The 24,865-nt window shown below is 34.9% G+C and overlaps 1 protein-coding gene across 1 annotated transcript in view; it reads right to left on the bottom strand.

Moving 5' to 3' along the window:
* Window positions 1-24,865, bottom strand: part of XPR1 (xenotropic and polytropic retrovirus receptor 1) — a 213,827-nt gene that overhangs the window by 76,205 nt on the left and 112,757 nt on the right. The window contains 1 exon segment of the mRNA NM_001197160.1: window positions 6,644-6,745. Coding sequence (NP_001184089.1) covers window positions 6,644-6,745 — 102 coding nt within the window.

The following is a 24,865-nucleotide window of genomic DNA, read 5'->3' as shown; positions in this document are numbered from 1 at the left end:
AAAATATTTGATAAAAATTTCTAAGAACCATTCAAAAACTTTCAAAGCACCTATATGTTCCTCAAAGAGCTACTGGGTTTACAAGATTTTTCTTAGTTTTCACCAGATTTATACATATTTTATTTTTAGAAAAGTGATTTCAGAATTATAACCTATTCTGAAGATATGCTATTATACTCTTATGCAAATGAAGAATAATTCTTGATAAAGTTAGTTTTTTAGAATATATTTATTTATATATTTTATTATTATTATTATTTTTAAAGATTTTATTTATTTATTCATAGAGACAGAGAGAGAGAGAGAGAGAGAGAGAGAGAGAGAGAGAGAGGCAGAGACACAGGCAAAGGGAGAAGCAGGCTCCATGCAGGGAGCCCGACATGGGACTCGATCCCGGGTCTCCAGGATCACACCCCGGGCTGCAGGCGGCGCTAAACCGCTGCACCACCGGGACTGCCCTATTTATTTATTTTAAATTTTATATATTTATTTATTCATGAGAGACACAGGCAGAGGGAGAAGCAGGCTCCATGCAGGGAGCCCAATGCGGGACTCGATTCCGGGATTCCAGGATCACACCCTGGGCCAAAGGCAGGCATTAAACCGCTGAACCACCCAGGGATCCCCAAGAATATATTTATTTTTTTATACTTATTTTGCAATGGTATAAGCTTGCTAATTCAATTTATGGATCTCAGTGTTATTTGAAATAAAAAATAAGTTTGTAAGAAGGGTGAGCCATACTAGATGATTCAGGATAGTTAATTTTATTATATTATGTGAAATTTTTGTTCTGCATTTATCTGGAATTCTTTTTCTTTTTTCAATAAAATATTTTATTTATTAATGAGAGAGAAAGAGAGAGAGAGAGAGAGAGAGAGAGAGGCAGAGACATAGAGGGCGAAACAGGCTCCATGCAGGAAGCCTGATGTGGGACTTGATCCTGGGACTCTGGGATCACGCCCTGAGCCAAAGGCAGGTGCTCAACCGCTGAGCCACCCAGGCGTCCCTTATCTGGAATTATTACCTGAATCGTTACACCTCAAAATACTGAATTCTAAAATCTCCATGTATGAATAGAACATAATATTCTTTAATTTTCTCTATAATAATAATTGGATCCTTATTCTCTTACAACTCCAGCCTCAGTAGACTATTTGTTATCCTCCTCAACCCCAAATATGTCATGTATTTTGATGTCACAATGAATTGTATCTGGATAGGTGTTTCCTTGGAAAACTGCACTCCACGTCCTCTCCCACTGTTTATCCCCAATATGCTCCTCCAAGAGCATGTGGAAATGCCTCTGCATTTTCAAAGATCCAATTTAAACTTTATTTCTTCTGGAGGCTTTTCCACAATCCCTCTCTTTTGCTCCAAGTAAAGTCAATGCTTCTTCCTGTCAGTTTCCACTGTACTTTGCAAAATTCTAAAACATCAGGTTATTATAGTATACATAAACTTAAAAGAAATAGATACAACTGGTAAATAAACACATTAGATATAATCAGGTATATTTTATTCTACTATATTCTATTCATACATATGTTTTTAATGGTTGTGATGACCCCAGGTATTTTCATTTCCTGACCTATGTATTCGGTCATAACCTACAGTTTAAAAACATTAATTTAGATGATAGTCGACTTTTTTTATGAAGATGCCATCCTGCAACTGGGTTACTCCATGACCAGGGACATTCCCCAACTTACAGTTTTAGAAAGAAAAAAAATAAAATAAAATAGGAGGAAATGATAGTGGATAGTACATAAATAATTGTAATTTTATTTTTCATCAGGTATGTTAATAAGAAAGCAAGCCAGTGTGGTTGCTTTAATTCACATCCCCTAACTTCTCCCCTGACCTTAACCTTCCCTCCAAACCCCATTTTTTAAAAGCTCTTAAGTAATGGATTCTGTTGTAATAAACTCAAGAGAATCATGATGTAGGGCAAAACAGTAAAACAATGGGAATTTTAAACCATATAACAGACCTATGATCAACCTGATTAATATATACTAATCCATGTCTTTAGACACATAGAAGCAAAGAGCTAAACCAGCCATTAAGTCCTAATTTAGCTATGTGGGTACTAGACACATATAATCACTTGTAAACTGAATATTTATTATTTCAGTGAAAGAGATGCTTATGTTTTATTACACTCAGTGGCATAACAATATAAAATGCCTCAAACTCGATAATAAAGAACAAACACATAACAGGATTATAGTTATAACTGTAACAGAAATAGTTCTAATATACAGTTGGTCTTGCATATATATGAACCCTGAAAATATTTTACAGCCAAGAAATAAATGTTTCTATTGCCATAATTTTCATACTTACAAAGAACACTACTGTAATTCCTTTCCTTCTTCCTTCCCCCTTCTCTCTCTGTTTTTTGGTACAGTTTTTACTATAAGCTTGTAACACTGTTCTGAATTCATAGTAACTGAAGCCAAAAGATTAGGACAGGTAAGAAAAAACTGAGATTGTTTAGAAACAAAGGAAAAAGACTATTTAAAACATTCCAACCAAAAATAAATAAATAAATAAATAAATAAATAAATAAATAAATAAATAAATAAGGCCTTGCCTGTTTTAATTGTGGAATATTAAAAGCAACAGATATATTCTAAGATTTTGTTTTTATTTAAGTACATAAAAACACTGCTTCGAAGCTAAGTATTTTGAATGGAGAAAGCAAACTGGTTCTAGCAAAGACAAAAATGTTGTAATATAAAGTGATTAATATTACCCATGGAAAAGGACATTACTGATCACCACAAAAAAGATTTCTAACACTATAGCTTTCAGGATTGACACCATTTTTAGTACTAGAAGAGATCTAGGAGACTTTAGTGACTAGTAATGTTATCACCAAAAAGGAGTCTTCCTTTAGAAAACTTCCCTTTCTTCCCATGGTCTTCAAATATTAAAAGATTTTATCTGTTGGGGCACTTGGGTGGCTCAGTTGGTTAAGCTTCTGACTATTGGTTTTGGCTCAGCCAGTGATTTCATAGGTCCTGGGATCAAGCCCTGTGCCAGGTTCCGTGCTCAGTGTGGGGTTTGCTTGAGGATTTTCTCCCTCTACCCTCTCCTCACCTGAGTACTCTCTTTCCCTAAGATAAATAATTTTTTTAATTAAAAAATATTTCATCTATTAATATAAATGTTCATATTATATTAACCAAAATTATGTAATAAAACATAAAGAGTAATAAAATGACTTACATCAGGTTTTGTGAAATACTGACAAATAGCTTCTGATTCCTCACAGGTGGAACCCAAGAGGGCTGGGAATCAATTTGCTCATTTTACTAGCAAGTACATGGAAGCCTAGAAAGGTTAAATGGTAAACTTCTAAAAAAATAGTAATAAGGTTAAAAAATCCAAAATGTAACTGGTAGGTAATAGAATTGATATGAAAATAAGTATCTACATTTTAGTAGTATTCACTGTTTTGTTTGGCTTTTATAGCATTTTGTTTGGGGTATTTAAAAGTTTCACTCAAGACTACATCTCACTTAAAAGTGACCATTCTGAGCAGCCCGGGTGGCTCAGCGTTTTAGGGCTGCCTTCGGCCCAGGGCCTGATCCTGGAGATCCGGGATCGAGTCCCATGTCAGGGTCCCTGCATGGAGCCTGCTTCTCTCTCTGCCTGTGTCTCTGCATCTGTCTCTCTCCCTCTCTGTGTCTCATAAATAAATGAAATCTTTAAAAAAAAAAGTGACTGTTTTTAGCTAACAATTAAATAATTGGTGAGATACAAGTGGGTGGAGGTAGGCTGAACTCATCCTGTATTATTTTTTCTAGGTTTTCTGTGCCCTAGTGTCTGAGAATTGCAGTCTATGAGACAAACTGCCATGGAGAAGGTGGCTAAATAAGGAGAAAAATAATATTGTCTAGGACAAGTGCCAAATTCTATTTCTGTCAATCATGTCTTCATATTACCCATCACTTCCTGACATGGCAAAAAGTCAGTCTGAAGACTATCAATTTGTACCTACTCTGTGGTGACATCAAGTGGCATGCCCTAGTGGCCCTGCCAATACACAGAGAAAAAGGAAGTCATTTAATAATCATAGCCTCCAAATTTTTAATTGTAGAAAGCCTAAAATTATTTCTGACAAAGAATCAAATCAAAGATACCATTTTTCAAACTAGGGTTGTAAGACCAATATGGGGTCATTAAAAGCAATTGTGTGGATCATAAGTCAGCATTTTATAAGTCAAATAGAAATAAATATAGAAAATAGAATATATTACACATAGAAAGGATATTACTCTATGAAAATAATTTTAATTGTTTAAATATATTGCATATATACACATATATAGATGCATACAAACATACATAAAACACACATATCTGACTAGGTGTAATGGGTCACAATTTATATACAGTTTTTACTATAACTTAACATATAAAAAATATGTAACTATTGTTAACAGTAGAGATTTCTTTTGCTGTATCTACCAAGAAGTATTATTTACTCTTTCTAAACTAAATTACCCAAGTAGAGTGGGGCTCAGAGATCCTTCCCCAAATCATAGCAAAAGAAAAATGCTAATAAACTTGACCTTGTATATCTTTCATTTACAGCCTTAGGTCATATACTACAGGCTTTTCTCAGTCTAAACACTCTTTCCCCTGCAAGTGCCTTCCTCTTTTAGCTTCCTCTTCCTCATTCTTCATTACATGGCTGACCTCTCCTTCTCTGTCTATACTGCTGGTTCCTCTTTTCCTCCTACCTCCTAACTGCAGAAATTATCTTTGTTCTTGCACACTGCCATTTCACTGTACATTTTTCCCTAGCTGAAAATCTATTCATCACAGTTTCAAAAAATATTTCTATTTTGTCTCTGCATTCTAGGTGCTTACAATGTAGTGAAAAGGACATGCATGTATACTGTGCCCTTTCATGGCTCTGTGCCTCTGCATGAACTGTTCTCTTTGCCTAGGAGTCCAGCCATAAGTAAAAGATGAGGAGAAAAACATAGAATTAAGGCATTTGCTTCCTTTTCTGTTTCTTTTTTGCTAGACTTCCTAAGACTAAACCAGTAAAAAGGGAAGTCAATGATGCATTTATTTACTAATTCTTAGAAGAAATAGTTATTGGAGCAAAGTCTTAAGGAGCTAAAATTTAGTCAGTAGTTGTACAGATTTGCCACGGATTGAAGAGAAATATCTTTCTAAAAAGATTGGAAGAAAATAAAGAAGGGTAAGAATGTCAACAAGTATTTAGGGGGAAGGGTGGCATAGATATGCATACTATATTATACACCAAGAGGAGCTAAAAGTCTTTATTTAAAAAAAATTTATTTAAAAAAATTTTTTTTTAAGATTTATGGAGAAAGAAACTCAAGATTATGCTGAGTTCAGAGTCTGACACAGGACTTGATCCCATGACCCTGAGGAGCAGGACCTGCCTGAGTCAAAACCAAGTCGGACACTTAACCAACTGCACCACTCAGGCACCCCTGAAGTACTTTATTTTTATTTGTAGAGTAGGAGGTATAATGAGCATGATGGAGAAGATGGTAGGGTCAGAGAATTCAAGAGAATGGTGTTGGGTTTATAAAAACATTTTGGAGGAGTGCCTGGGTGGCTTTAGTCAGTTGAGCATCTGACTCTTCATCTCAGCTCAGGTCTTGATCTTGAGGTCATGGGTTTGTGGGTTTGGACCCTGTGCTGGGCTCCATGCTGGGTGTGAAACCTGCTTAAAAGTAAACAAAAAAAACCCCACATTGGAGCATGGAAAAGGGCACTGATTAGGACCCATGGGCAGCTTTGAGGACATAGTTAAGAATGTAATAATGAATTTATACTAGTTCATATTTGTTCTACTGTGATTTCTGCCCCCCTGACTATCCTAAGCAACCTGTGCATAAGCATAAAGACAGTAAAAAAAAGCTGCATTGGTCCACAGCTGGAATTTCACTAGGCAGAAGCATATAAGGCAATGAAGGTGAGGACATTAAAAAGCACAAGGGACAAGGTGCTTAACGTAATTGATGGAGAAGGAAGTAACCCTGGGAGGGGCCTTATCTACTGGAATAGATGAGGGAGTCAAGAAACTTGAGCTTTGTGAGATGAAAAGAGATATTAAAGGAATAGGGTGGTATATGAATACATATAACAGAATTTTAAAGGGTCAGACAGAAATAAATGGAAGTTCTAGTATTTTCTGCTCAACTTCAATAGCATCTTGTAGAGGACACTATAGAGACAATGCTCTAGAGAGACAGAAATGAATATTCAATACAATGGAAAGGTAAAGTGATGTAATTAATAAGCAGGAACTGTGTAATTCAGCTCTGAAATAATAAAATCAAACATCTGACTCTTTACAGCTTCAGACTGGACTTTAGTGAAGCTCTATCAAAGTACTGGTTCATAATGAGGTTCCCAAATCTTTGCAAATGCAACATATTCTAGGCAATGACCATATTAGGCTTAAATATTGAGGTGCTAGATGTATTACTACCCCCAGCTAAAGAAAATATCTCTAAGTGCAGTACAGGAGAAAAACAAGCCCTAGTTTAAAAATGATGATAAAAAAGTTAAACATGGCAGTGTTGCTCTTTCCTTAGCAGCAGAAATTGTCTCCTGTATATTGTACCAAAAACCTACTCACCTGAATAAAACGTGTTGATTTTGGCAAGTTCCTTTTCACAGGTTTGGAAGAATTTTTCTTCAAACTTGGCAAAATACCTCTTTACTGTGTCTTCATCTGTAACTGAAGGCAAGGAAAAATTTAAATATCCAATGACTAATAAAGAAAACTAAGGAAATAAAATCTAAAGGTACTACTTTCTTAGTCTTCAAAATGACAACAATGAACTGTGAACCATATTAAGAAAAGAGTACTGAAAGGCCTCTTAATAGGAACACATTATTTTTTAACTGAATAAGACTCACTAAGTCTCTATTATAATAAACTTATAGTGGTAAAAAAAAAAAAGTGTTCTAAAACTTCAGGAGAGGAAGACACTACTGTCGATAAAGGTGATCAAGAAAGACTTAAAGTGTTGGGAGTTGAAATGAGTAGGATTTAGCAAGAGTAAATATTTCAGGGAATAAATAAACAGAAAATGAATACATGAATATATAATATGTTACAGGAAAAAATGAGTTGATTGTTTCTACTATATTATATTGCTTTCTACTCATTTTCACTTAGCTGCACCAAATACAGGAAAAAAATTATAGACTGATGGTTATAAATTACATATTATTTTTTTTTTAAAGATTTTATTTATTCACAAGAGTCACACACAGAGAGAGGCAGAGACACACATAGAGAGAGAAGCAGGCTCCATGCAGGGAGCTCGATGTGGGACTTGATCCTGGGTCTCCAGGATCACACCCTGGGCTGAAGGTGGTGCTAAACCGCTGAGCTACCAGGGCTACCCTAAATTACATATTCTAAGACTACAGTTGCTGGGTAGGAAGATAAGTGAGTTGACCAAATGGAATATTGTACAAGTATGGTGATAAACAGCAAATGACACCTTCGGGATTAGTAGTATGGATTCTGGCAAGTGAGAACAGATGTACATCTAGTTAGTTGCTGCCCTGTGGTGACAGGGGGTTAAAGTTGTCAGATCTTCCAATTTTCAGAAGTCATAAAATCTAGATATTTTAAAAATACAGTGTAGACTAATCAATATATGTCTCTGGAGGCTTGATCCACTTTGTGAATTCTGTTATGTAGCTGTCAATTTACTGAATACCATAAGTATAGATATCTGTAGCCTCAGGAACCCCCAAACCTAAATGGGTACGTTTCTTGTCCAAGTGAGATCTGCCTAGACTCCAGATAGTAATCATAATTTAGAACTATCCTATTTCTGGATCTCTGGGGCAATCTAAGCTTCAAATGTGTAGAAAAATATAGGTCCTTTTATGTTTCCCCAATCTTAGAGCAATCCCAAAAACTCTTGAACAAATCATCTGTCCAGGAGGAAGAGAAACAGTATTTCCCTGAGTAATATGCAGTACATACATATACATACTAATTCTTTGTACCAGAGATAGTTTAAGGAAAAACAAAAGCTTAAAATGAAGTTCTAAAAAGCATGTCAAATCTATTCACTTATTTTGAGTAACACATTAAAAAAAAATAAAAACTACACTACACAAAACCTTGAAATATTTATATATCTACTTCTATACTTCTTATGTTTTAGAACTTAACAGATAACAAAGGATTGTATTGATTTTAAGTAAAGAAAGGGTGGCCACTTTAAGTTCTTCATGTAAGCTCCATAATTTAGGTATAATAAAGGCTATAGCTGCCCAAGGTCACGGAGAATTATTTTTTCAAAGCAAAAAGCAGGTCAAAGCTTTCTTTTAAGGTGACCTTGAGTTAGAGATGACCCATGGTAACAGATGCTGCTCTTGTAATAGCATTTAGCTATAGCTGATTTAAAATAAAAGTAGTATCTCATTCTACTTTATTACCCATTTTTAAAATTTTTACTTTATTGGATTGTTAGGGGAAAAAAAACCCAAAAGCAAAATAAAGGCTTAGCCATATTTACTTTGTTTCCTTATAAAAAGAACAAAGTTGTTCACCAAAGCAATTTAAATATAGCTTATTTTAAAAATAATTTTAACATATTAATATTTACACACAGGTTGCATATTCAGCAACATCAACTATTTAAAAGATTACTGAGGGCAGCCCTGGTGGCTCAGCGGTTTAGCGCTGCCTGCAGCCCAGGGTGTGATCCTGGAGACCCGGGATTGAGTCCCACATTGGGTTCCCTGCATGGAGCCTGCTTCTCCCTCTGCCTGTGTCTCTGCCTCTCTCTCTCACTCTCTCTGTGTGTCTCTATGAATAAATAAATAAAAATATATATAAAAAAATAAAATAAATAAAAGCATGGGATTTACTTTAAAAAAAAGGATTACTGAGCCTAGAAACCAAAAAAATCTAAGTAAGCCTCTAATAAACTAAAACACATAAGTTTCATGTATTAAAGCATGAATATTCTACCTATTAATCACATATGAATCCTTCATTTCCTAGATTAAAGATTGTTTTATCTAAAATATTAGTAGTCTCTTATGTAGACTGCTGGTTCACATATAACTTAATAGTCACAAATCAGAAGAGGGTAGAGTAAGGTTACAGCAATACTAAAAAGTAATAGCAAAAGAAAAGAGGAAAGAACAATACATAAAAATAGATCTGCATATACAGGTACCCCCCTTTTTTGAAAGTTCAAGTTACACCACTTTGCTTTTACAAAAGACATGAGGTTTTTTGGGGGTTTTTTGTTTTGTTTTGTTTGCTAACTAAAAAGAAATCTGTAGAGGATTTTTGCTTTTACCCTCTCCCCCAAAAAATAGTTTCCAGCATTTGTTTTGCAGCAAGCCATTACAAAGGCATCAAGCACCCTGGCAGTACGAGTGGCACCCCCAAGCTCCTTCCCTGGGAATTGCACTTAGCATCTCAACACCAAGTCGCCAAAGCTTTGGACTGTGTCTGTGAGCATATCTATGCTTTATTTCGATTTATTTTGTGCATCTGTTACCAAAGTATGTCCTAAGGTATCAGAAAAGCCTAAGATAAGATATTTTTTGGTTCTGGGAACAATAAATTAATGTTTCTACATAAATTAATGTTAACTGCGTCTTCATATCATTTTTTTTTTAAGATTTTATTTATTTATTCATGAGAGACACAGAGAGAGAGAGGCAGAGACACAGGCAGAGGGAGAAGCAGTCTCCACACAGAAGCCCGATGTAACTTGATGCTGGGACTCCAGGACATGCCCCAGGCCAAAGGCAGGCACCAAACTGCTGAGCCACCCAGAGGTCCCATTCATATCATTTTGGCTTACAAAAAAAAAGGTTTCATAGGAACAGTCTACTTTGGGGAAAACATGTACACGGGGATTTAAGATTAAGATAAAGGGTGCTTCAAATCAGTGAGAAAAGAATGGACCATATAAAAAATAGGGTTGAGCTATTCATTTAAATAAACTCCAAATGGAGTTGAAACAATGTCATAAAACACAAGAAAAATAAATAACTCCAATGAGGAAAGTTTTCCTAAACATTACACAAAATAGGCCATAAAGGGAATGACCAACATCTCACAAAATGAAAAATCTCCACTCCACAAAATACCATAAGCAAACTTAAGACAAGCAATAGACAGGGAAAACATAACTGCAACATTTAAATTAAGGATTTACATGCAAAATAGACTTCAAAATGTCTTACAAATCAATATATTTAAAAGATATTTCATAAGAAAAATGAAATTTTTAGATAAATTAGAGCAATTCATAGATAAATACAAATGGCTAATGAACAAAGAAAAATGCTCAATATCCCGGGTATCAGTTATATGTGACTTTAAAATAATGAAATGTAATTTTTAAACCATCAGACTGAAATAAACTTTAAAATATTATTTCAGCAATGGTAAAGGTAAATGAACTCTCACTCCCTATTGGTGGGAATGTAAATGTGTAAAGCCATTTAGGAAGGCAATCAGAGAGTAGCCATCAAAACATTCAGCGTGTTTAATCCCACATGTAAGAAATATACTCTAAAGGAATCTCGGCACAAAAAGATGTGTACGCAAGGATGTACATGAAGCACTGTTTTTAATAGCGATAAAACAAAGTAACGTCCAACAAAAGGGGAACAGTTAATCAAATTATAGTAACATCATATAACACTCTGCAGCCATTTAAAAAAAAAAAAATACATCCCAGTATGTATGAAAATCCCAAGACACACTACTGATGAAAAATTTAAATAACAGCATATATACAGCATGACCTCATTTATGAAAAGATATGTGCATAAAACAATATTCATATGTACATTCAGAGAGAAGATTGGAAGGATGCATGCCAAACTGTTAGTTGTGGTTATCTCATTTGAAAGAGTAGGTATGAGAGGGAGTCTCTCATTTTGCTATCTATATTTACTGTATTGCTTGAATCCATTACGATGAAATGTATTCACAAATGATAAACAAATTGCGTTGTGCAAAGAGTATTATTATTAACTGGAAGAAGAAAAGAAACATGTTACATCCAAAGCTTTAAATTATACATAGTAAAACCTAACCAGCATAGCTAGTTGAAAAGACTTAACTAAGAATTTATTATTATTTTTTTTTTTTTTTAAAGATTTTATTTATTTATTCATGAGAGAGAAAGAAGAGGCAGAGACACAGGCAGAGGGAGAAGCAGACTCCATGCAGGGAGCCCGATGTGGGACTTGATCCCGGGTCTCCAAGATCATGCTGAAGGCAGCACTAAACCGCTGAGCCAGCCGGGCTGCCCTTAACTAAGAATTTAGAGGTATTCAGGATGATTAAGCCTTTCACTCTGTTACGAGAAGTTGGGAGAATGCTGATTTTACAAAACATCAATCTCTATAATATATATATAGGAATGCTTCCTATAACTACAACCTATATAAGGACTGCTTCCTATAACTATAACCTACCTGCTGGATAATGGTAGAAATCAATAACTCTAAATTGGAGAAACAGAATTTTAGTGTTCAGAAACCAACTAGCCAATTTTCCTTGGTTTAGAGGTAAGAAAACACAGGTGCAGAGAACCTAGATAAAAAAGAGGGTTTTTTCCCCTCTCCAGTAACAATTTAAGTTTTATAGAAACTCACTATATTTTATTATAAAATAATGAATATAAAAGTGTCTACTATGTGTTACTTAACTGTGCAGCCACCACCTCCCAAAATTTGTATGTTGAATCCCTAATCCCCAATGTGACAGGGCCTTTGAGGAGGTAATTAAGATCAAATGGGGTCATAAGGATTGGGCCTTATTCCAATAGGACTGGTGTCCTTATAAAAAGAGGAAAAGACATCAGAGATAGCCTCAGTGGACACTGAGAAAAGGCATGTGAAAAACATCCAGAAGACCCTCTGCAAAGAAGGAAGAGAGGCCTTATGGAAAGCAGGCACCTGACCTTGCATTTCAGTCCTGAGGATTTGTGAGAACAAAAGGTTCTATTGATTAAGCCACACATCTATGGTATTCTGCAATGGAAGCCCATGTACACTAATACAATGAATTTAACATGTTCTGAATTCAATAATTAGTCTCAAAAGACTAAGTCTACTTTTTAAAAAGGTAGCAAACATATAACAAGATATATCAACAATTACAAGATTAGCATCAACAGGAAAAAAAAAAAAGCAGACAAAGGGGAGGAAAGTCCAGAATTAGTGAAGAATGACTCAGAGAACCTTGCTGTAGAGAATCTTTCACTGTGAGCTAAATAAATATTAATTCAGTCAGTTATACTAAAGAGAGAGAGAGAATATGATGGGGAGATTTCTTTGTCACTTCTATTATGGTCAAAATTTCATCTCAAATTTATAGATGACAGAAAATTTCTTTCTCATCCACCCCGCAAATTAGTAAGTTAATAGAAAATGACTCTAAAAGTACTATTCAAGGTAAAACATTCCTATTGCATAGCAACCACCACCAAGTGCTTTTTATAGCAATTGTCAGGAATATTTTAATTTTAATTTTTAAAAAAGATTTATTTATTTATTTGAGAGAGAAGAGAGAGCATGCAACCTCATGCAACAGAAGGGGAAGAGGGAGAGAAACTCAAGCAGACTCTCTGCTGAGTGAGGAGCCTGATGTGGGGCTCAATCTCACCACCCTGAGATCATGATCTGGTATGACCAAGAGGTGGACACTCAACCAACTGAGCCACCCAACTGCCCCAGGAATATTTTTATTTTTATACCAAAAGTGTCATCTTACTTTCACATGCATTCTCTCAAAAACCAATTTCTTAAAACCATTATTAATTTTTTCACATATCTCATATGTTCCACTCAACTTTTTATTACAATTTTCAATGTTCTTTATTTCTAGATCTTTAAGATATTGAAGAACAGGGATTTTTTAAATCTTTTTAGATCCTATGCCTAACATAATGTCTGGGAGACAGTATGTGCTTCATACTTTTTTTTTTTAATGGCACGTGTTAAAACAATGTTAATCATTTTTTAATCATTATGATGTATTAATAAAGTTTTAAAAAATGAAATTTCAACAACTGGATATTCATGCACAAAGGATTTAATTGTACCCAACCTCATACCATCCATGATTCTAAATAGATCAAAGACGTAAATGCAAAAGTTAAAACTCTAAAACTCTCAAAAGAGGCATAAATCTTCCAGACTGTAGCTGAGGCAATGGTTTCTTAGATATGACACAAAAAGCAGAAGAGATGAAAGAAAAAGTTGATATATTGGACTTCATCAAAATTTAAAAATTTGTTTTTAAAAGAGCACTATGAAGAAAGTAAAAGAACTACCATAGAATGGGAGAAAAACATTTACAAACCATGTATCAGATAAGGTCTAGTATCCAGAATATATAAAGAACCCTTAGGATTCAACAATAAAAAGACAAATCATCCAATTAAAAAATGGGCAAAGGATCACCAATCATTAGGGAAATGCAAGTCAAAACCACAATTCTACTTCATATCCACTAGGATGGTTATGACTTAAAAAGAGACAGACAGACAATAAGAAATGTTGACATAATAAGAAGAAACTGGGACCTCATACAATGCTGGTAAGAATGTAAAAATAGAGCAAGCATGTTGGAAAACAGTTTGGTAGTTCTTCAAAAAATTAAATATAGAGTTACCATACGATCTAGCAATTCCACTTCTAGGTATATACCCAAGAGAAGTAAAAACATGCTTACACAAAAACTTATAGACAAATGTCTATAGCAGCATTATTTTTAACAGTTGAAAAGTGAAAACAATCTAAGTATCTATCAACTAATGAATGGATAAACAAAATATGGCTTATCAATATAATGGAATATTATTCAGCCAAAAGAATGGATGAAGTACTACTACATGCCATAGCATGGATAAATGTTGAAAACATTATGTAAAGGGAAAGAAGCCAGGCACTAAAAACCACATATTCCATTTATATGAATTGTCCAGAACAAATTCACAGAGGCAAAAAGTAGATTAGTAGTTGGCAGGGTCAGAGAGGGGGGAATGGGGAGTGATGAAAATGTTCTGGAATTAGGTAGTGGGGACAGTTATAGAAATTTGTGAATGTATAAGAAGCCACTAAAGCATATACCTTCAAATGGTAAATTTTATAGTATCTGAATTATATCTCAATAAAATATATTTTAGCTCCAAGTTTAATCCTATAACAGAAACATAATGATAAACTAAAACATATTCGTTTATTTATTCAACAAATAATTATTGTGCCTATTAGATGTTAGGCTCTGTGCTAAATGATGGGGATAGATAGATAGATAGATAGATAGATAGATAGATAGATAGACAGATAGACAGACAAGATAGATGTGGCTCCTGTCCCCTACAGAGTTTGCATTCCAGTGATTGAGACAGAAAGAAACTCACACAAATAAACAAAAGAATTACAAACTGAAAAATGTAAGACAACAGGGTATGAGACAGAATGTAGGTACTAGCCTAGTATGGACAGCTATCCTTTTGGCAAGGTAAGAGATGATCAGAAAAGACTTCATAGGAGATGGAGTTTAATCAGAAACCTGAACCTAAAGGATGACAAACAACAGGGGCAAAATGATTCCTAAGAGTGGGAATAACATATTAGGAAAGGAATTGGGTGCTTGATGACCTGAAAGGCAAGTTACAATGGAAGTTAATAGAAGGTAGTGATTGATAGGAGGTAAGATTAGGGCGGTAGGCAAAGACCATGTTAAAGAGTCTAAATTTTATTCTAAGTGCAATGAAAAAATATTAAAGGAATCTTTAAGCAGGAATCTCAAAGTAGAATTAGTTTACTTTCACTATGTGATCATTTAAAATAGCATTTTCCAGGACATCGGGTATGTAAATGAAGAGAAGAAGGAGAAGGAGAAATCCGAGGAATTCAAATAAGTTTGGGAAATAGGGTAAACAGAGGTCAGCTGATCTCTTTAAGGTAGCAGTTCTCAGGGCACCTAGGTGGCTCACTTGGTTAAGTGTCTGACTTCAGCTCAGGTCATGATCTCAGGGTCCTGGGATCCAGCCTTTGGCAGGCTCCTTGCTCAGCTGGGTGTCTGCTTGTCTACCCTTCTCTGCCTTGCTTATGCAGGTGCTCTGTCTCTGTCTCTCTAATAAATAAATAATCTTAAACAACAACAACAACAACAACAACAACTAGGGTTCTCAATTGGGGATGGATTTTGCCTCCCAGGAATTATTTGACAATGTCTGGAGAAATTTTTGGTTGTCATAACAGAAAGGGTGTTACTGGCATTGAATGCATAGAAGACAAGGATGTTGCTATACATCCTACAAGGTCAGGGACATCATCCTGTCTCACCTCTCCCTCTCAATAAAGTATTACCTAATAGTCCAAAATGTCAACAGTGCCAATGCTGAAAAATTGCTTAAAGGCAAAAGAAGCTTTACTATGCTAATATACATTGTTATTATTCTATGAGAAGGAGATATACTATATTATGCTTCCCAAAGTTATTTATAAAAATACAATCTTCCTTTGGGGTAGTGGGTGAATGGCAGGGAAAAGATGGAAAAGGTGGAGAGTATCTAGTAAAATTTCCAAGAACATTATTCTGTGGAACATTATTTGAAAGGCACTAATTTTAATATTACCACCATCTCTTTTGCATTTTTATATTCCATATCCAATTGTTTCTATGACTTCTTAGCTTCTCAAAAACTACTCATAAATGAAAGAGCTGATGAATAAAAATTAACATGTGACTGGCTTCCATCAAAAATAAGGAAGAATATTTAGCACTACTGATTTTACGTTTTTAAGAAAAAAAGGTGTTTTTTTTAAGTGTGACTTACAAATTAGGAATAAATAACTTGAAATTCTATTTTTTCTCAAATGCTACTTCATCAACAGATGGGTGAATTATATAAAGCATATGGCTAAGATTTCAAAAATAAAAATGTTACTCTAAAATCATTGGTGTAGTAGAAATAGAACTAACTGGGAGTCATTCATTCAACAAGTATTAAGTCCCTTCTATGTACCAGGCAATGGGGCAGACACTAGAGATACAATGATAAGCGAAATACATGTAAACTCGACCCTCAGAGATTACACTCTACCCGAGGAAACAGACTTTAATTAAATCATCACACAAATATATAAAATGTAATATGGATTTTGAAAAAAATATAAAGATGAGAAAAAATAGCAGTGGGATCTATCTAGTCTGCAAGGACTTGTGGGGAAGGGAGATGTGGGATTTTAAGTGTTATCTAAGATGAAATCTGAAGTTTAAGTAGGCATTTAGACAGAGCATAAGTGCTCTAAGCATATATATGCAAGAATAGCATATAGATGCTGTAGAAATGGGGATGTGTATTTGAGAAACTGAAGAGGTCTATGTGACTGGAATCCAGGGAGGAAGGGGGACAAAGGTGGCAGGTAAAGGCCAAACAGGCAAGCAGGGGTCTGATCACTGACAGCTTTGCAGAATAAAGGACTAATCTTTTTCCTATGACCAAGGTTACATTTTTGAAGGATTTTAAGCAGAATATATATAAGAATATATATGCTTTTGTAAATGAAGAGGTGTGGGGAGACTACTCAGATGTAGTACAGTAGATATCAAATGAGAGATCATGACAGCCATACCTAGGGTGAAGGACAGAGAGAGAGATAAGTGGAGAAAACTCAAGAGACAGTCTGGAGGTAAAATCAACAGGTTTTAGTGACAGATTGGATACGGTTCTATTGTCAATTACCTGTATTCGCTTGAGTAAGGGACCCTCCAACTTCCCCTGCAGCTCCAAATTTCCTATTCCATAATTAAAGCTGCTGATTTCTGCAAAATCCAACTAGGCTAAAGTGGTCTTAAACAAAATTTTCTGACCTATCTTGAGGTTTCATATCAAGTTTAACTAAATGTGCTTTTAAACTCGTGGCAGAACAACAAAAGATTCTTTTAATTCACATAGTGACATATTAACTGAGATGAAATTAATCTCACTGGCACTAGCTCTGATAACAATCAAAACTGTTTATCATTCCAATGATTATTTTACCTAATGTCTGCTAGGCAAAAAACACCATAAATGAAATAGTGATAAATAATTCTAACATGAGCATAACTCAGTAGTAAAGCAAATATAAATCAGTGTTTTCAAATGTTTTTTACCCTTGTAACCTCCAAAAGAATTTTGGAAAACTCTCCTACATATATTTTTGTAGGACAAAAGATTTTGTTCACATTTAAATAGTTAAAATGTAATCTCTGGCGCATTGTAATTTGTATTTTAAAATAAAATGACATTGTTTTAAATGTGGCTAATAGAATGCAAATACCATAGCAATATGGTAACTACCATCATTCATTATTGAACATAAACACAAGCTCTTCTCTAACAGTTGGAAATTTTATTATCATTTTAGTGTTTTTTTCCATTTTGTTTTCTTGAATTTGTATTTCCACTCTACTTCTATTACAGAATTTATGCTAATATATCTTTAGATTTGAATGTTTATTGATGATCCTATCACACTTCCTAGCCATTAAATGTATATAAATTAAAATTTAAATACTAACACTTTCCTAACCATAAAACTCTAAATATTAAAATTTCTTCTGTATTGGGCTATCATTTCAATTACTGAAGTACAGTACATCAACACAACATAAATATGTAATAAACTTTAATATTAAACATAAAAAGTAAAATCCTATTAGGACTTTGAAAATTAATTTAATTTTAAAATTTAAATAGAACTTTTTCTCCCAGTTAGTTTATGTGCCCATTGATGAAGGTTACATTATTGTTGGAATGGTGAATATCACATCTGGTACAATATGACAAATATTGTAGAATCAGACAATTAAGAAGTACTGATATCACTATTTTTCATCTTAAGATGTTAAGTGCTGAGAAATCCTTTCACATAAGTAAACCGATCAGAATGAAAGTCTGTTGTAGTAATGTCAATTCTCTGAACTCCTTCCAAGTGTCTTCCAAAAATGCTCAGAAATCTGTTGTAAGAAATTAGTTTTAACATATATAAGCTGTAAATTAAGTCTTCCTTCAATTCACTGAAAATAAACAATGAACGCAATTTGATTTCAAAAGAACTGGTTACCCTGTTTGTTAAACTTAGTTTCTCAGCATCTATACCAACAACTTGAGTATTTCAGACTATTTCTTTGGGGGGGGGGTTCCAAAAGTAAAGCATTGTAACAAAAATCAGACTTAGCAAAAGATAAAGCTTTCATTTGTAAAATCAGGGAAAGGGTATTTGAAAAGGAACTACCTGACTGCTGGCAATTACTAAGACAAATCAATTTCAGGATTTATATATATATAGATAGATATAAATATATAATTTTTTTTTTATGATAGTCACACAGAGAGAGAGAGAGAGGCAGAGACACAGGCAAAGGGAGAAGCAGGCTCCATGCACCGGGAGCCCGACATGGGATTCGATCCCGGGTCTCCAGGATCACGCCCTGGGCCAAAGGCAGGCGCCAAACCGCTGCGCCACCCAGGGATCCCGATTTCAGGATTTAATATAAATGAAAGATCTGGAAATGGATTCCCTTGAAGGAAATTGTTAAAGGACAATAAAGAAAGAACTTTTTTGAGGCACTGTTCTTCATTAAATCAACATGACAAAATACAAATTTGTATACACATGATATTTTCAAGAGAATTATCTTCTTTACTGAAGGATTTCCATTTGCTAATTCTGACAGCCTAATTAATTACTCATATAATTGGAAAGTGAATGCCATTACATAAAGCCACTTAATTCAATTTATCTAGTTAAATCCACCGTTAGCTGAATTATTACTAATCACAGAGTTCTTTACTTCCGTAAAGCAACAGGTCATATATATTATTAAGACTTGAGTTATTATAAACAAAGCAAATAGAAAATATCTAACTAGACAAGATTAATAATAGTATTAGTTTAGCTGAATCTTCAAGGTTTTTAAAAAATTTTTATTTTTTTGTTCCACTCTGGTTAGTTGTTCCAGGAATAAAGCTTTCAAAGAACTACAGTTATGTAACTATCTCATTTCTCTCTGGAGTGCCAGGCCCCTATCTAAAAATAGAATGCATTTATGATGACTAGAACATCAATGGTTCAATTAGACATAAAAAGTGAAACACAGGTTTCTAACAAAAAAGTACTGAAAAATTAAGGTATGTTTTACTTTTTGTTAATTCCCTAAGATCTGTAAACCACATCTTTGTTGAAACATTTCCCCAATGTTCCCAAATTTTATTCTGATTTCATAACAATATACCAACTAAAACACTTAAATTCTTAGCTCAAATTCCCTCAAAGCCAGGATCTTCTACGCTTTCCTCCTCCTCCTCTATATTCTGGGACTATTCAGTATTCTTCAAATTAGGGCAGAAAAGCAACAACCTATGAAGAGACTCTTCCAAAGAATAACAGAAAATTATCAAAACACATCCCAGAATCACACTGAGAAAGATGAGAGCAAAGGAAAAGTATATAAAACAATGAAATTAAGGAAATAACAACTGGCTACTAAAATGCAATTTTAAAAAACGCTTAGTGATTTTATATATTTAAATAGAAGATTTGGACAGGTGGTAAAGTTCTATTTTCTTGAGGAAAAAAAGAACACATTCACTTCAATTACAAAAAAACTTAGCTAATTTCTCATCTCGAAATCACCTTTTGGGTTAATTACATATAAACAAATTTATCATCTAAGCAACTGAAGCATACTTTCCAGCTGCATCTCTCTTAAAACAAAATACGGATTGGTGGTTTAGTCCAAGATGGTGACATAGGAGGCTCCTGAATTCACCTCCTCCCAAGGGCACATTGAATCTACAGCTACTTACAGAGTAATTCCCTCTGCAAAAAAAATCCAGAAACTAGCTCAGTGACTCTTACATATCAGGCAAATGAGAAAATGCTCACACTATTCTTCCTGAAATGATCAGGAGAGACTGGGACATGCTCTTGCCATAAACCTCATTCCCCTAGCAAAGTGCCAGACAATCCGAAGAGAATTCCCAACTCCCAGCTAATCCTAGAGTAGAGCGGTGGTTGATTCCCACATCTAAGGGAGAAATAGGAAGAAACACAGTAACAGGAGACTTCAGTAACCCAGTTTCAACAATATATAGATAATCCAGACAGAATATCAGTAAGCAAACATTGTACTTAAACGACAAGTTAGACCAGATGAACCTAAAAGGCATTTACAGAACATTACATCTAACAATAGCAGAATATACATTCTTCTCAAACACACATGGAACATTCTCCAGGACACGTCATGTGTTAAATCAGTAAATAAGTCTGAATAAATTTAAGAAGGCTGAAATCATAACAAGCATCTTTTCCACCTGCAATGGAATGAAACTACAAATTCTTTTTTTTTTTTTTGAAACTACATATTCTATGTCTCAATCTGTACAGCTATCCTGAACTGTATTCACTTTCCTGAGTCAGCTGTACTTTTCTTTTTCTTACCTTTTAATCTTAACACACTCTGGTCTTTTGCCTGAACACTTTCTCCCTCAGGATGCCAAAACCATCTCTTCCCCTAACCCCAACATTCCTATTCAGATTATCTCCCTCGTTTCCCTGACACTTAACTTCTTAAATAATCTTTCTCAGAAACATTATTAACCATAACAACCCTGAGCAGACTTAACACATTATATTGACTCTAAGTAGTCTATATCTCTTGGGACAAGGAGTATCAGGTAAATTTCAGGCAGAGAACAGAAGGAGTACTAGGGAACTGTGCCTTGGGGACCTAAAAACAAAGAAGAGCTACGATGAACTTTATATATTGGAGTGGAATCAGAAGTATCAAAATAAATTCCCAGTTGTTAAATATATATAAATAAATAGACATAGAAATAGTTATGTGTATATGCAAGGGTTAACACACACACCCCTGACTCTATCCACTGTCAGAATGTAGGAGAAATGATACTCTAACAATGAACACATCTAGTCCTTAGATCTTGATTTCTAAATAGCATTACCTAATAAAAGGAGTCAGGTCTCTTAGGAAAAGAGGTTGATTCCAGTGCTGGTGCAGGGAAAATACAAGATGAACTTGGAATGTCTTATGATACCAGAAAATAAATTCTCACAAAAGGATGGGGGCATGTCAAAAGCTTTGAAAGTTCAAAGCAATAAAACAAATGATATTACTATATTATGATCTATAGAATAAAAAACTATCCACAGGTCCATATTGATATAAATATAACTGAATAAGTAAATAAATGTGGGGAAAAGGACAGCTCTCCCTTACAAAAGAATCCTAATTAATAAAAGTAGAAGGAATGATAAGGATGCAAAATCACCATTAAGCAAACCACCACAGTATTAAACTGATGCAGGTAAGATAAACCTATGGATGCTTAAATCAGTGGGCAAGTTTGAGGAGCACTAAGATATTTATCAATACAATAAGGAAAGTAGTAACTTCACAGTGCAGAATCTAGGCAGACACCCTTTAAGCAAGTAATCAAAGTAAACATCACCCAGAAAATAAGACATATCAACATCATATACTCCCTTAAATAATGCACTGTGAAGGGCATATCATTTCTGCAGTATTCTTGACAAAAACGCATAACCTGAATCTACTAATGAAAAAAATCAGACAAAAATAAACTTGGAGATATTATACAAAATAATTCATAAAAGTCTAGTATTCATCAAAGTATCAAAGTCATAACTAAGGAACTGTCACAGATGTAGAAGAAGAAACAGACAACTCAATGGATTATGGGATCCTATACTGGATTCTTGTACAGAAAAACACATGAGGAGAAAATCTGATAAAATTCTAATTAGGTCTATCATTTAGTGAATAGTACTGTACCAACATGTTATTAAGTTCCTGGTTTTGATAACTGTACCATGGTTAAGGAAGCTGTCTACATTGAGGAAAACTGGGTGCAGAGGATACATAAATTGTATTATTCTTGCAACATTTTAAGATTTGAGAGAGAGGGAGAGAAAGGGAGAGTGAGAGAGAACGAGCGAGCACAGGAGCAGCGAGCAGGGTGGGGGAGGGACAGAGGGAAAGGGACAACTGACTCCCCACTGAGCACGGACGCCTTCCCAGAACATGGGACTTGATCCCAGGACCCTTAGATCATAACCTGAACTGAAGTCAGATATTTAACTGAATGAGTCACCCAGGCACCCCTATTCTTGCATCTTTTAAGTTTAAAATTATTTCAAAATATAAAAGATTAAATTGTCTAGGGTTTGAAGGCAAACAAATTAAAAAATAAACAATTTAAACATAGATAAGAGAATGATTTAATTATAATATTCCCCATACTACTTAAATAATAGAGTCTAATAAAAAATCTTAAATATCAATGTTACGTATTCAACAGCAAATATTTTTAAAATGCCAACTATTTGCCAGGGACTATGCTATTGACTAGGAATGCAGTGATCAAAAATCTAACAGTCACTGCTTTTTTTTTTTTTTAACAGATTTATTTATTTATTTATTTATTTATTTATTTATTTATTTATTTATTTATTTATTTATTTATGAGAGACACACACACACACACACAGGAGGAGGGAGAAGCAGGCTCTATGCCGGGAGCCTGAAGCGCGGGACTCGATCCTGGGACTCCAGGATCGCGCCCTGGGGCAAAGGCAGGCGCCAAACCGCTGAGCCACCCAGGGATCCCCAGTCACTGCCTCTTGAGAGAAAACAGATCATTAAAAAGTAATTGTAAGAGCAATGTATATAATAAAAAAGAAAGCACAGGATGCTGGGGGAGCATAACAACAGGAACTAAGCCAGTGTAACGTGATCACGCAAATCTTCCTGACGAAATGACACTTAAATTGAGATATCAAGAAAGAACTGGGGGATATGGGGCAAGAAAAAGTATGTGAGTGTTGAGACCGCTGGCTTACTTGAGAAAAATATCTAGTACTACAGGACCATACCAAGTGAAAGTAATCTAAAATGAAGCTAAAGAGAGGTAGGGCAGATGAAGGGGCTATGTAAGATTTGTAAAAGTAATCAGAGTAATAGTATGATCTGATAAACTTTTATCAAGATTATTTTGACTTGAGGATGAAGAGATTAAGACTTCCATTTCTGGAAACAAAGCAGACTGAGAAATCTTCATGGTACAGAACACCTAAAAATGTTGGATAAAACCGAAAAACCATCTCAAGTCTTTAAATGCAAAGCTAAAAGAAAGAGGCACTTTCAGAGGCCAAAAACCTAGAGAAAACACAAATCCAAGAAGGAACTGAGCACTGAAGCAAAAGGCTACACCAAAGACGTGCAAACATATGCTGGCTAATGAAGTAATAAGCTATGAAAATCAAATGGCATTTACATATAAACATAGCAGTAAGTTCAAAACCAAAATAACTATTTAAAAGAAAGAAAACTGAATTAATAAAAGAACAGATATAGATGTCCTTCACCACAATTTAACAGACCTGTTCGAAAAGTTTAAATGCACAGGCCCTACTGCAGGGAGCACCAAAGTTTACCTGTTTTTTTCTTTGTTATTCTATTATTGATCTGGTTATTCAATTATTTCAAGTCTATGTACTACCATAACGTCCTTCAATAAATCCTTATTTTAGGGGCACATGGGTGGCAGTCGGTTAAGCCTCTGACTCTTGATTTAGGCTCCTATTGTCTTCTCAGTGTTGTGAGATTGAGCCCTGCATGTTGGGCTCCATGCTCAGTGCAAGGTGTGCTTGTTTCTCTCCCTCTGCTCTTTCTCTCTCAAATAAATAAATACAATCTTTTTAAAAATCCCCATTTTAGTTATTCAACTTCAATTGCTTGCAATGCAAGAACTCACTTGATAATCATTTCTGCACTTAAAATAGAACACATCACACATCCATGGACGTGACTCATTTCTACCTACATTTAGGATATCTGTCACCAGGTGAAGCATAGCACATGTTTAGGGGAATAAAAAAGTATAAGCTTAAATTCTACATGTAGGCAACTTTATTACACAATTAAGATCTTAAAACAAATGCATATACTCCATAGGAAAAGTGCAAGTCTCTTCAGACGACTTAGTTATTAATAAACTCGATTCATCTAAATATCTTTCAGCTCTTTTTTTTAAAGATTTTATTTTTTCATTTGAGAAAGCATGAGCAGGGTGGAGGGGGAAGAGGGAGAAGTAGATTCCCTGCTGAGTAGGAAGTCCGATAGTGGGGCTTGATCCCAGAACCCTGAGCCCAAAGCAGACACTTAGTTAACCATCTGAGGGGACGCCTGGGTGGTTCAGTGGTTGAGCGCCTGCCTTCAGCCCAGGGTGTGATCCTGGAGGCCCGGGATCGAGTCCCACATGGGCTCCCTACATGGAACCTGTTTCTCCTATGTCTCTGCCTCTCTCTGTGTGTCACTCGTGAATAAATAAATAAAATCTTAAAAAAAAAATTCCATCTGAGCCACCCAGGTACCCCTCAGCTTGCTTTTGTGTTATGCCAAAGTCACCAAACTTTGTACAAGCCTTGGCTCCTGTATTTCTCCCAGGGGCCTGATGTAAGCAATACATTTGTTACTAAGTACTAGGAGAGATCATCATCGTTCCAATAAGGATTTCACTTAATTTGACAGTAAGAAGTATTTAATACTACCTTTGCTTTGTCAGCTTCAGAGTAATGATGTGCTCCTTTGTTAAACAGGAGGATATGCTCTGTGTTACTGGGCTGCAATTCCATATCCTCTCTGTTTAACTCTGAACATGCACCAGTACCTCACTGACTCTTACAAAAAAAAAAAAAAAAAAAAAATCACCTTTAAACCTTTTGTTTAACATTTAAA

This window comes from Canis lupus, chromosome 7 (assembly GCF_011100685.1).
Source record: "Canis lupus familiaris isolate Mischka breed German Shepherd chromosome 7, alternate assembly UU_Cfam_GSD_1.0, whole genome shotgun sequence".
NCBI classification, from domain to species: domain Eukaryota; kingdom Metazoa; phylum Chordata; class Mammalia; order Carnivora; family Canidae; genus Canis; species Canis lupus.
The sequence above is the reverse complement of the archived record's forward strand: the minus strand, read 5'-3'. Positions and strand labels throughout refer to the sequence as shown.